The sequence below is a fragment of the Bufo gargarizans genome, chromosome 7 (assembly GCF_014858855.1).
Source record: "Bufo gargarizans isolate SCDJY-AF-19 chromosome 7, ASM1485885v1, whole genome shotgun sequence".
Lineage (NCBI taxonomy): Eukaryota > Metazoa > Chordata > Amphibia > Anura > Bufonidae > Bufo > Bufo gargarizans.
In genome coordinates this window covers 162,547,850-162,562,605 of record NC_058086.1, presented here as the reverse complement: position 1 = coordinate 162,562,605, position 14,756 = coordinate 162,547,850, and the positions used below count along the sequence as shown (strand labels likewise).

At 44.0% G+C, this 14,756-nt stretch overlaps 2 protein-coding genes across 4 annotated transcripts in view; one reads left to right on the top strand and one right to left on the bottom strand.

Moving 5' to 3' along the window:
- LOC122943561 (calcyphosin-like protein) overlaps window positions 1–14,756 on the bottom strand; it is a 59,615-nt gene that overhangs the window by 26,670 nt on the left and 18,189 nt on the right. Inside the window, exon 1 of one of the 2 annotated variants that reach the window (XM_044301399.1) lies at window positions 11,555–11,734. The exons of the other annotated variant lie outside the window; for it this stretch is intronic. The gene's annotated coding sequence lies outside the window, so the exon portion shown is untranslated. Of the gene's footprint in view, window positions 1–11,554; window positions 11,735–14,756 lie in introns of those variants that run through there. 2 annotated transcript variants of the gene reach the window in all.
- VMAC (vimentin type intermediate filament associated coiled-coil protein) lies at window positions 8,428–14,470 on the top strand. 2 transcript variants are annotated; one of them, XM_044301402.1, is made up of 3 exons: window positions 8,428–8,987; window positions 11,597–11,953; window positions 13,286–14,470. In XM_044301402.1, exons 1-2 carry the CDS (start codon window positions 8,818–8,820, stop codon window positions 11,904–11,906), a joined length of 480 nt encoding a protein of 159 aa, XP_044157337.1. In that variant the 5' UTR covers window positions 8,428–8,817; the 3' UTR covers window positions 11,907–11,953; window positions 13,286–14,470. The 2 variants fall into 2 exon arrangements, with proteins under 2 accessions (XP_044157337.1, XP_044157336.1); XM_044301401.1 differs by having other exon boundaries at window positions 11,597–14,470.

Genomic DNA, 14,756 nt, shown 5'->3' with positions numbered 1-14,756 from the left:
ATAGGGGTCATTAGTGTGGGAAGTGCAGGCAGCATGCTGAAGGTAGGGTTGGGAAAAGCCAGAGAAAGGCAGCTTCACGGATGGCATTTTATGCTGCAATGTGGTATTGCTGACTCTACATGTATTTACCCCATCTACTTGTGTTGGCCCTGCCTACTTGTGTCAGTTTGGTACCCGCCTACAACATGGGGCCACTTTTAGTTTTTTTCCAGGGCCACTTTAAAGGGAACCTGTCACCGGGATTTTGTGCATAGCGATGAGGACATGGGCTGCTATATGGCCACTATCACATCCCCAATACCCAGTCCCCATAGCTCTGTGTGCTTTTACTGTGTAAAAAAACCCTGATTTGATACATATGCAAATTAACCTGAGAGGAGTCCTGTCCCCGACTCCTCTCACGTACAGGACTCATCTCAGGTTAATTTGCATATGTATCAAATCGTTTTTTTACACAATAAAAGCACACAAAGCTATGGGGACTGGGTATTGCAGCTGTGCTAGCGGCCATCTAGCAGCCCATGTCCTCAGCTCTATACACAAAATCCCAGTGACAGGTTCCCTTTAAGTTCTCAGTCTGCTACTTCATATGGAGATATCCTGGAACTATATAATGAGTTATATGGCGGTATACTGAGGCTATACAGTGAAGTATATGGAGGTACAGGACTCCCATACAATGCTTCTTACAGGCTGTAACCAGTACTGTATGGCAGCATATGCATGCCTCCCAAGTGTCTCTCTTTTTGACCCATGTCCCTCTTTAAACCTAAGGCTATGTACACCTTTGGGGGCAATTTTTTTTATTATTGCATTATACTTATTTTGAGCTAAAAAAATAATAATTTTCAATTGGTCTTTATTAACAATATGGAATCCTTTTTTTCTGTACAAAGCTGACATGCTGTACTAGCCGCCTGTGGATTTTCTGTCCTTTCCGTCATCTGAGGAGCAGACGGACTCCTTAGCTCTTGCCTTATAAACACTCATTAAAGCTCAATCCTTATATTAATGATAAGAATTGGGTTTAAATAAGTGTTTATAACCTCGTAGTAGTTTAGAAATAAGACCTCTTGCACACGAACGTATTTTCTTTCCGCTTCCGTTCCGTTTTTTTGTGCACCGTATACAGAACCATTCACTTCAACGGGTCCGCAAAAACAACGAAAGGTACTCTGTGTGCATTCCGTTTCCGTATTTACGTTCCGCAAAAAAGTAGTGCATGTCCTATTATTGTCTGCAAATTACGGTCTGAGGCCCCATTCAAGTCAATGGGTCTGCAAAAAATACGGAACACATCCGTATTTTGCAGATCCATACTATAGAAATGCTATGCCCAGCCCATATTGCTCATGTGTTTGGTGATTAATAAGTTACTATTTCCGATCCGCAAAAAATGGATCGCATACGGAAACCATATGGATATGTTTTGTGGAATAACGGAACAGAAGAGGACTTAAATCAGAGGAAAAAAAAAAAATCAGATACGAAACAACGGATCCGTGAAAAACGGACCGCAAAACAACAACTGTTGTGTGCATGAGCCCTTTGGAGCCAGCTGTTGCTTTCCGCAAAATACGGAATGCACACGGATGTAATCCATATTTTTGGCAGATTAATTTTTTGCGGACTGCAAAATATATACGGTTGTGTGCAAGAGGCCTAAGGCACCTTTCACACGAGCGAGTATTCCACGCGAATGCGATGCGTGAGTTGAACGCATTGCACCCGCACTGAATACCGACCCATTCATTTCTATGGGGCTGTGCACATGAGCGGTGATTTTCACGCATCACTTGTGCGTTGCGTGAAAATCGCAGCATGCTCTATATTCTGCGTTTTTCACGTAACGCAGGCCCCATAGAAGTGAATAGGATTCCGTGAAAATCGCAAGCATCCGCAAGCAAGTGCGGATGTGGTGCGATTTTCACGCACAGTTGCTAGGAGACGATCGGGATGGAGTCCCGATCATTATTATTTTTCCTTATAACATGGTCCTGTAATTGCAATGAATGCTCACCACAGGTCCTGTTCAGCAAAGGAGACAGACGAGAAGCCGGGCTGGGCGATCAACTGGACTAAGGTGAGTTAAATTATTAAAAAAAAAAATTTAACCCCTCCAGCGCTATTGTACTATGCATTCTGTATTCAGAATGCTATTATTTTCCCTTATAACCATGTTATAAGGGAAAATAATACAATCTACAGAACACCGATCCCAAGCCCGAACTTCTGTGAAGAAGTTCGGGTTTGGGTACCAAACACGTGCGATTTTTTTCACGCGAATGCAAAACGCATTACAATGTTTTGCACTCGCGCGTTTTCCCGCAACGCCCGTCTGAAAGAGGCCTAAGGGTAATTAGATGACCACAAAGTGAAAAACACCAGTCACACAGTTAGAAAAACAGTTAACCCTTTGTGACTGAACAGATCAATATTTTTAATAAAGGCCAATTGAAAATATGATTTTTAGCCAAAAAAAAGTTAAATGCAATCATATAAAAAATAAAAATAGACTCCAAGGGTGTAAATAGCCTTTAAATGTCCCTCTTTTTGACTTGGGGAATTAATGCAGAAATGTGCATTAATATATTTACTACATTGCTCCTTACTAAAAGTGTATGGTTTCTACTTGTATATTAGACCACAATTTCAATATTTTGTGCAATTTGGACAAAAATATCTATAAAAATATCTATAATCCGATTTATCTGCTAATATTTAAATGGATATTGAAGCGCAAGAAGACAAAAGTTGTCCCAGGGGCTGGGCGGAGTTAGAGGCGTGGCCTAGTATGGAAAAAACTGCCGTGATGCGCGCAGCACATATTGTCCCACTTTGCAATTTTCAAAAGTTGGGAGGTATGCATGTGGCATGGGAAATGTAGCAGTATATCCAGTAATATACACCAGTACAGAAGTGTATACAGAGTTTATCCTATAGATTTCTAGAATAATTTGTCTGACACTGATACATAATTATGGTTTCCATTCTGTGTATTGCAGCGTCGTGCCCCACTGTCCCAGGTGTCATGTCCTCCTTTTTGGGGTTATGAAAATTGCCCTAAACCTAGCACAGACAAAGGACCACACAGAACTCCTTCAAAAACACCCCACAGCCACTAAAAGTGCAACAGCTTCCTAAACACTACTCTCCCCCCCCCCCCCCCATATGTCTCTGTATCATGTGACCTTCTCATGTGACCTAATCCTCCCAGGAGCCCATACACTGTGGTAGATGCTAAACCCGTCAGCTAAAGGACCTTTGATGATGTCATGACCATGTGATCAGTTGTGTGGGAGGAGTCAGATACTAAGCTGCCCTGCCTGGTGAGTTTTTGTGGTTCTTTCATAACATGAATCTGAGATGTCTGCGCTGTGTGACAGCTGTGCACTGTATATTGTCACACCTGACTGCGCTGTATATTGTCACACCTGACTGCGCTGTATATTGTCACACCTGACTGCGCTGTACACTGTATATTGTCACACCTGACTGCGCTGTGCACTGTATATTGTCACACCTGACTGCGCTGTATATTGTCACACCTGACTGCGCTGTATATTGTCACACCTGACTGCGCTGTACACTGTATATTGTCACACCTGACTGCGCTGTGCACTGTATATTGTCACACCTGACTGCGCTGTGCACTGTATATTGTCACACCTGACTGCGCTGTGCACTGTATATTGTCACACCTGACTGCGCTGTGCACTGTATATTGTCACACCTGACTGCGCTGTGCACTGTATATTGTCACACCTGACTGCGCTGTGCACTGTATATTGTCACACCTGACTGCACTGTATATTGTCACACCTGACTGCGCTGTATATTGTCACACCTGACTGCGCTGTATATTGTCACACCTGACTGCGCTGTACACTGTATATTGTCACACCTGACTGCGCTGTGCACTGTATATTGTCACACCTGACTGCGCTGTGCACTGTATATTGTCACACCTGACTGCGCTGTGCACTGTATATTGTCACACCTGACTGCGCTGTGCACTGTATATTGTCACACCTGACTGCGCTGTGCACTGTATATTGTCACACCTGACTGCGCTGTGCGCTGTATATTGTCACACCTGACTGCGCTGTGCGCTGTATATTGTCACACCTGACTGCGCTGTGCACTGTATATTGTCACACCTGACTGCGCTGTGCACTGTATATTGTCACACCTGACTGCGCTGTGCACTGTATATTGTCACACCTGACTGCGCTGTGCACTGTATATTGTCACACCTGACTGCGCTGTGCACTGTATATTGTCACACCTGACTGCGCTGTGCACTGTATATTGTCACACCTGACTGCGCTGTGCACTGTATATTGTCACACCTGACTGCGCTGTATATTGTCACACCTGACTGCGCTGTATATTGTCACACCTGACTGCGCTGTGCACTGTATATTGTCACACCTGACTGCGCTGTGCACTGTATATTGTCACACCTGACTGCGCTGTGCACTGTATATTGTCACACCTGACTGCGCTGTACACTGTATATTGTCACACCTGACTGCGCTGTACACTGTATATTGTCACACCTGACTGCGCTGTGCACTGTATATTGTCACACCTGACTGCGCTGTATATTGTCACACCTGACTGCGCTGTACACTGTATATTGTCACACCTGACTGCGCTGTACACTGTATATTGTCACACCTGACTGCGCTGTACACTGTATATTGTCACACCTGACTGCGCTGTACACTGTATATTGTCACACCTGACTGCGCTGTGCACTGTATATTGTCACACCTGACTGCGCTGTACACTGTATATTGTCACACCTGACTGCGCTGTATATTGTCACACCTGACTGCGCTGTACACTGTATATTGTCACACCTGACTGCGCTGTACACTGTATATTGTCACACCTGACTGCGCTGTGCACTCTATATTGTCACACCTGACTGCGCTGTACACTGTATATTGTCACACCTGACTGCGCTGTGCACTGTATATTGTCACACCTGACTGCGCTGTGCACTGTATATTGTCACACCTGACTGCGCTGTGCACTGTATATTGTCACACCTGACTGCGCTGTGCACTGTATATTGTCACACCTGACTGCGCTGTGCACTGTATATTGTAACACCTGACTGCGCTGTACACTGTATATTTTTATTTTTAACCCAATAACGCAATATTTATCTGAATATAAAGATTTCAAAAATCTAAATTACATCAAATAAGGAAATAATATGCAAGTTGGGTTTTAATATATAGATAGGAACCAGGGAAACACATTCTGCATCAATATTGTAAATGTAATAATGCAAAACTATACCTCAGATCAAAAAGAGGAACATTTGGGAGGCATGCAGTATGTCACACACACACAGCCCTGTACAGTATGCTTTATACACACACACCACCCTGCACAGTATGCTTTATACACACACACACCGCCCTGTACAGTATGCTTTATACACACACACCGCCCTGCACAGTATGCTTTATACACACACACACACCGCCCTGTACAGTATGCTTTATACACACACACACACCGCCCTGTACAGTATGCTTTATACACACACACCGCCCTGCACAGTATGCTTTATACACACACACACACCGCCCTGTACAGTATGCTTTATACACACACACACCGCCCTGCACAGTATGCTTTATACACACACACCGCCCTGTACAGTATGCTTTATACACACACACACACCGCCCTGTACAGTATGCTTTATACACACACACACCGCCCTGTACAGTATGCTTTATACACACACACACACCGCCCTGTACAGTATGTTTTATACACACACACACACCGCCCTGTACAGTATGCTTTATACACACACACCGCCCTGCACAGTATGCTTTATACACACACACACACCGCCCTGTACAGTATGCTTTATACACACACACCGCCCTGCACAGTATGCTTTATACACACACACCGCCCTGTACAGTATGCTTTATACACACACACACACCGCCCTGTACAGTATGCTTTATACACACACACACCGCCCTGTACAGTATGCTTTATACACACACACACCGCCCTGTACAGTATGCTTTATACACACACACACCGCCCTGTACAGTATGCTTTATACACACACACCGCCCTGCACAGTATGCTTTATACACACACACACACACCGCCCTGTACAGTATGCTTTATACACACACACCGCCCTGCACAGTATGCTTTATACACACACACCGCCCTGTACAGTATGCTTTATACACACACACACCGCCCTGTACAGTATGCTTTATACACACACACACCGCCCTGTACAGTATGCTTTATACACACACACACCGCCCTGCACAGTATGCTTTATACACACACACACCGCCCTGTACAGTATGCTTTATACACACACACACCGCCCTGTACAGTATGCTTTATACACACACACACACACCACCCTGCACAGTATGCTTTAGGGCTCTTTCACACTTGCGTTCTTCTCTTCCGGCATAGAGTTCCGTCGTCGGGGCTCTATGCCGGAAGAATCCTGATCAGAATTATCCTAATGCATTCTGAATGGAGAGAAATCCGTTCAGGATGCATCAGGGTGTCTTCAGTTCCGGACCGGAACGTTTTTTGGCCGGAGAAAATACCGCAGCATGCTGCGCGGTTTGCTCCGGCCAAAAATCCTGAACACTTGCCGCAAGGCCGGATCCGGAATTAATGCCCATTGAAAGGCATTGATCCGGATCCGGCCTTAAGCTAAACGTCGTTTCGGCACATTACCGGATCCGACGTTTAGCTTTTTCTGAATGGTTACCATGTTTGCCATGGTAAAGTGTAGTGGGGAGCGGGGGAGCAGTATACTTACCGCCCGCGCGGCTCCCGGGGCGCTTCAGAGTGACGTCGGGGCGCCCCACGCGCTTTATTCACACACACCGCCCTGCACAGTATGCTTTATACACTCACACACAGTTCTCCATTATGCTTTGCCCCCCACCAAACACCCACAGCTTTTCACCACACACCTGTTAAGCACACAGTGCAGTGCTGTACTGCCGGAATCCTCTGCTGCAAGTGTGAAAGTACCCTAAGGGTCCATCGTTTTGATGGAAAAAATAGTTCCACATGCAGATGTGACAAAATCTCTCACAGAATCAGTGAAAACGTCATCACATCTGGTCCTGTCAATCAAAGTGCAGAGCGCGCGGTAGTTGCAGAGAGAGCAGAGCCTCTAGGTGTAATGGTAACGCCCCTGTTGCTCCTAGAGGCTCATTTGCATATATTAAAACATAATTTTTCTCAGTAATGAGGACACATATGAACATGGGACCAACACAGATGTCTTCAGCTGCCAAGCGCACATGTAACAGGTCAGTCAGTGTCATAGGGACAAAACTGCTGACAGATGCCCTTTAAAAGAATGAACACAATTAGATTGATACAAGGTAGAATGTCATTGCTACAATCCAATGAATTGATACAAGCTCCACTGATACAATGTAAATTGTATATATAACAATATCCTTTAGCCCACTAGCTAGCGTTCTTAGGCTACTTTCACACTTGCGTTTTTCTTTTCCGGCGCTGAGTTCCGTCCTAGGGGCTTAAATCCGGAAAAGAACTGATCAGTTTTATCCCTATGCATTCTGAATAGAGAGTAATCCGTTCAGGATGTCTTCAGTTCAGTCTTTTTTTTTTTTTTTTTAACCGTAGCATGTTGTATTTTTACCTCCGGCCAAAAATCCGGAACACTTTGACTGCATTAACGTCGGATCCGGCGCCGTGTGTTCCGTCAAAACGGATCCGGCTTTTGCATGTTAAACCCGAAAAATGTGAAAAAAAAGTTTAAGTCCATAAATGGCGGATCCGTTTTTTCCAATGCATTTTTTCATTGTGATCAAAATCCTGATCAGGATTCAAATGTAATCCGTTTTTACGGATCCGGCGGGCAGTTCGTTGACGGAATTGAACGCCTGATTCAAACAATGCTAGTGTGAAAGTAGCCTTGGAGCCCCTGGGACAATTTTTTTTTTCTTGCGCTTTAATATCCATTTAAATATTAGCAGATAAATCATCGGATTATAGATATTTTAAGGTAGAAATTGCACAAAATAATGAAGTTCTGGTCTAATATACAGGTAGAAACCATACAGACACTATAGTAAGGAGCAATGTAGTAAATCTATTAATACACATTTCTGCATTAATTCCCTGGGTCAAAAAGAGGGACATTTAAGGATCAAAGAGGGACTTGGGTCAAAAAGAGGGACACTCGGGAGGCATGAGAATGTAAATCCTGCAGTAGTGCACCCAGTTATGGCTGACGGGTCAGCTGTACAGTGAGGTCCGGGCACTGTAGAGTTAATCTCCAGCTTATCCCACACTGGCTGGGCTTGGCCAATGAGCAGCTGGCGCCCGCCCCCTAGCGTTCACCCAATCACCTCCCAGCACTGGAAGCTTCCTGCATCGACAGCTGCTCAAAGTTAAATTTTAACTTTTCTGCTTATTTCTTCCTGTAATTGGCGGCTACTGTTTGGGCTCATTGACAGTTTTTTGTGCCACCTTTACCAAGCAACAGCTCCTGACCGGCTGCATGGTTGCGGACCCTTTGCCAGCTGTATCAGCACTTCCTTTCCTGCTGGGCTGCAGAGCTTGCACTCCATGGACAAGTAGCTTGTCTGGACTGTCCGCCTTCACTTCTTTGTAAATGCTGGATTCCTGAGTATGTGCATGGAGCATGGGTATAGCAACCTACAATGACAGCAGAAGATCCTTTACTGTGATCCTTACCGGAGATTGCTCGCTCTTCGTGGATCTGGCCTGAGAAGTTTGCAGCTGAATATGTCTGCCTTAAGCACAGTTCAGATTAAAGAAGCTAATGCCCACTTGGCAGCATTACACCACCGAGTGGCAGAGCTGGAGGGCACAATAAGAGAGCAAGCCGAGAGTCTTATTCGGAAGGATGAGCAGTACCAGGCTTCCATAAGGGACATGGTTGAGGCCAAAGACAGGTCAGTTGTATAATCACATGCGCCGGAAGATACGTAGATGATTCTCTTTACTTTACTTTACTTCAAACTTTAATTTGGTCTCCCGTAGCTAACCAGAAGGCTTGTGTGCCTGCAACATTGCTGCTGCGCTGGTAACGCACCCTTCCCAGAAGTAGGAGGCCTGCATGGCTCTCCTGTTATGTCACACCTGTATTATAGCTGCGGGGCTAGTCTGCAACAGCTGCTGCCTTACAAGTCTGTGCTCATCACCAAGTCTGCAATCATTCTCACAAAACACAGTCGGCAGAGCGAAGTGTGAACAATACTGATACACGTATGCCTATGTGTCTGCAAAAAATATTAAAGGGGTTGTCCGGGCTTTTACTATTGAGGACTAGTGTTGAGCGAACTTGTGCTTTAAGTTCGGCATCTAAAGTTCAGGTTATCGAAGTATCCCGTTATGGATTCCACTACCATGGACCATAACGAAATTTAGAATCCATAACGGGATACTTTGATAACTCGAACCCAAACTTTAGACGCTGAACTTAAAACACAAGTTCGCTCAACACTATTGAGGACCTATCCTCAGGATATTGATGACCTATCCTCAGGATCGGCGGGGGTCCGACACCCAGCACCCCCGCCGATCAGCTGCATGAGGAGACGGCGTGCGCATGTGCCATCTCCCTTCTCACCGCTGCTGTCTATAGCAAAGACCATAGACAGCAGAGGTGAACAGGAAGAAAGCAGGGAGACGGCGCGTGCGCACTACGTGCGTCGTCTTTTCAAACAGCTGATTGGCGGGGGGGGAAGGTGCTGGGTGTTGGACCCCCACCAATCTGATATTGATGACCTATCCTGTGGATAGGTCATCAATATCCTGAGCATAGCTCATCAATAGGAAAAGCCTGGACAATCCCTTTAAGGCATGTTCACACCGCAGAAATACATGTTGGAAAAACCTAAGATGTATTTGCCATAAAATCCATGGTGGAAAATCAAGTCCGATCCCTGGTTTTCTGCCGTAAGTTGCAGTTGACATGCCACGGATCAGCACACCGATTTCGCTCCATTCAGTGAGGCTAATCTACAGGTGGACTCCAAATTTTTTTTTTAACTACAGAGTGGACTCCCATTTAAAGGGCATCTGTCAACAGACTTGTACTTACGACACTGGCTGACCTGTTACATGTGCGCATGGCAGCTGAAGCCATCTGTTTTGGTTCCATGTTCATATGTGTCCACATTGTCAAGAAAAATAATGTTTTAATATATGCAAATGAGCCTCTAGGAGCAATGGGGGCGTTGCCTTTGCTCCTAGAGGCTCAGCTCTTTCTACAAGTGCTGCGTCCTCTCTACTTTGACAGGGTCAGACAGTGTAAACGTGATCACGCCTGGCCCTGACTTCTCTAAAGATGTCGCGATGCTCCGTGCGCCTCAAAATCCGGTTCAGGCACAGTACAGGAAAGAGGTTTGCAGTACAGAAGAGAACTGCCCGCGAGCCTCTTTCCTGTACGGTGCCTGAGCCGGATACTGAAGCGCATAGGGCAGTGTGAAACTTTAGGAGAAGTCAGGGCCAGGTGTGATCAAGTTTACATGAAAAAAGCCAGAAAAAGAATTACAATAAACATTTTTTTTCAATACATTTTATTAAATAAATATAACAAAGCAGTAAACAATCTCAGTAACCATAACAACCAGTACTAAATGCATTATTTATGGTAACTCTAAATAAAAAGGGCACAAAAATAACTTTTTTTAGTGTGACAACTGGCATCTAATATGCTACAGGTAGGTCATCTTTCAAAAAATAATAAGTCAACATATAGCGATGTTGACTTAATAAATAGATGGTAAAAAAATAAAGTTTTTATATTGTTATAGACTATTATAGATTGTTATAGACTATTACTGTACAGTTTCCTGCTGCAGTTTTGGAAGTGGATAATAAATGTATAAAAAGTATAAAGGACAGATATGAATTTTCCTCTTTTTCGAGTTGACTCCTGGTTTTGGCTTCAGATACTGCATCTTAAAACCTGACTGTGTGGCCGTACCCTTACAGTGGGAAGGCAAGGACAAAAAAAAAATTCTTCTGAGAAGTGCAAATTTCCATAAGTAAAAGAAAAACATTGCAAAGTTTGTTGCATACAGTTATATTACTCCTTTACATGGTATGTTCTCACGTGGTGGTTCGTTTTAGTGCAGAAATGGAAAATCTATTTGCCATTTTTTGTAAAGAGCTGCTCTGACGTACAGCTGTAGCATCCAAGCAGGAGACTAGCACAGCTGTCACTCAGAGCAGAGGGGCGGGGCTGCGGAGCAGCTCACTGCAGAGAGCACTTCACAGTGAGGCTGCACCTACAGTGCACTTGCAGGAGCAGAATCTGTCAGAATAAAACTTCATATTCACACTACTCCTGATAACAAAAGCTCCACAAAAGCTATATTTGTCATGCTCTCCCCAGTCCCTACATAGTGCTGTCAGTAGTTTTACATATTCAAAATTGCTGACAGACTCTCTTTAAAGTTCTTCATTTAAATTTGTTTTTGAATTTTCATTTCCATATGGTTATATAACTCACCCCAAGATATTGGTTGTTTGTTTTTTGCTCTCATATTTATAGAGCAATTGCTGAACTTCAGAAACGGTTAGCACAATCTGAAGAGGAAATGCAAAAGTTGATGTCCTCCATCAAAGATAAGGACCGGGAGCTGGAGCGCCTTCGACACCACAGCCGACTTATGGCCCGGATGTGTCACAGCCGACCGCTGTTGAATGCTTTAGTTTCTCTCATGGCTGAAGCAGAAGGAATTCCTTGTTTACCTCATGTGGAGCAATGCAACGGACTCCCGAGCGTTCCAGACTACGCTCAAAGCGAGGAAGACCTCGAAGACTCTGATGTAGACAGAACACTTTTTGGAACCACTGTATAAGGAGAAATATGTTACTTATATGTGCAGGTTCTTTTTTTAAGGTTAAGGTATTTTTCTATACTTTTCTATGTTACAAATTTACATACATCTTATTTACAGGTTTCAAAAAAGGGTTTTTGATTAACAAAATTCTGGCGTTTCTGATGCCCCAGCACAGTATTTTATGAATCCGTTTTATGCTGTCTTGAGATTTTTAGATGATTTATAAGATGCTTTGTAGCTCATGCACATCATTACAATTCCCCATGTTCCATATTACCTGTTGGCATTTTACACACCAGATTTACGCTACAGTGTGCTGGAGTAAAATCCACCAAATTTATTTGGAGGTGTATGCCTCTTAATAAAATTTGGCGTATCTAAATTTGAATGCTACTGCTCCTAAATCTAGGCACACGTGTCGTTTCTACACCGCCTTTGCCACTGGAGAGTGGCAGGGGCAGGTTGAGGGCATGGCAGGGGCTGTGCCATGGACACCTGAACATTTATTCTAATTTTCACCAGTTTCCTGCCATAAATAAAGATTGAAATTTCAATCTAGGCGCACGGAGTGCTGGAGGATGCCCCTAATTTATAACGAGGCCTACACCACACACATCCTCTGGAGGTGAAGGGGATATGAAAGGCTGGCGTAAAACTCTGGTCTTTGATAAATGACCTCCAATGTGTATTTACAGAGGAGTCCAAGGCAGAAATCCGAAACTGACCCTTTTGTAGCTTGTCCTGCTGCAGATCCGTCCTGTTTAGTCAGGCCTAATCTGTGTGAGGACAGCCTCCATAGTTTCTGCGCTTAAACTATGCCAAGAAGGGACATTTATTTAGCAATGATGCAGTTTTATATACGACAACAGATGGCGGATTGTGCTCGGACTTTGCACAGATTTCAGCGTAGAATATGCACCAAAAACACACAGTGCGATTATACACTTAGGGCTTATTCAGATGGCCGTATGAATGAGTCTGCATCCGTTCCGCAATTTTATAGAATGGATGCGGACCCATTCATTTCAATGGGGCCTCAAAAGATGCGGACAGCACATCCGTGGTTCCGTTCCATGGCACGCGGAGAAGAATAGGCATTTTCTATTAAGGTTGCGGCCACGTGCGGTCCACAAATTTTGGAACGCACACAGACGGTATCCGTGTTTGCAATTTGCAGATCCGCAAAGCACTAAATGGACCCTTACTGAGAGTCAGGGAAAAATGTACCGCCACTCATGTAGACTAAATAACACTAAGGGAAGTATGATTGGGTTGATATCACAGGAAATAGCAGAAAGGGAAATTCCAATTTCTATTACTTTTCACCATTCCGTTTTGTTTTCTCATACTAGTATATTGAATTTATGTTACATTCATGATTTTTTTTTTTTTGCAAGTTTACAATATAAACCAATGCACCTCAAAGCATTCCTGAAGCATGATGGAAGAATTTATTGTGGTTCATATGCTGTGTGAGAGCAGGATTGCCAATGGACTGCATGTTAAATGTGAAAACATAGAAGATCAGCCGTCATATGTGACAGTGTTACTGCCGACCAGATAGCGAGTCAGCTGGCTAAGTAAAAACCAAAGAGTCATAATGACAGCCATGAGGACACACTTTAACCTGTGAGCGATGGGAAGCTGGCATGGTAACATATGACCATGGATACATCTCTTCTACCCGTATGCCCGTTTGTACTAATAGTTTACTATTACATTTACTGTTGGTTGACTGCAGTTTTGAATACTTCATCTGGATGGGTTTGGTGGTGGTTTTGGGTATTGTGATTTTACAGTCACGGTACCAATAAGTTTTATAGTAATTCTGTAGATGCATGCCTATATACAAACTAAAGAGAAAAGATACTCATACCTGTATATGTACATATTCTTGTCTATAGGGTGCAATATGTTTTTTGTTTTGCTTAGTTTTTTGCTGATGTAGTAAAAATTTGTGGATTGCCATGTGGTTAACGGCCCATTCAGACGGCCGCAGTGGTTTGCGGATCCACAAAACACGGATACCGGCCATGTGCGTTCCGCAATTTGCGGACTGCACATGGCCGCAATCATAAAAGAAACTGTCTATTCTTGTCGGCGATTACGGATAAGAATAGGACATGTTCCATCTTTTCTGCGGAGCCGCGGTACGGAATAACTGATGCGGACAGCACACGGTGTGCTGCCCGCATCTTTTGAGGGCCCATAGAAATGAATGGATCCGCAGACCTTCTGCAAAATTGCGGAATGGGTGATAATCTGTTCATACGGCCGTGTGAATGAGCCCTAAGGAGGTTTTCCGACATTAAACTAAAGGGCAGAAATGGCATAAAGTAACAAAAAAATATATATACTCACCTGATTAATCCCCCACCGCTCCAGCACCAGTTATTCTGCCAAGGCGACAGGTGAGAAGATTACATTTGTTGTTTTATGCCATTTCCATCCTGTAGCCAATTATGTGGATAAGTGCAAGATAATGCACCTGGGGCGTAAAAACCCAAGGGCAGAATATAGAATATTTGACACAGTCCTGACCTCAGTATCTGAGGAAAGGGATTTAGGAGTAATTATTTCAGAAGACTTAAAGGTGGGAAGACAATGTAATAGAGCAGCAGAATGCTTGGATGTATAGGGAGAGGTATAAGCAGTAGAAAGAGGGAGGTGCTCATGCCGCTGTACAGATCACTGGTGAGACCTCACTTGGAGTATTGTGCGCAGTACTGGAGGCCATATCTCCAGAAGGATATAGATACTCTAGAGAGAGTTCAGAGAAGAGCTACTAAACTAGTACATAGATTGCAGGATAAAACTTACCAGGAAAGGTTAAAAGACCTTAACATGTATAGCTTGGAAGAAAGACGA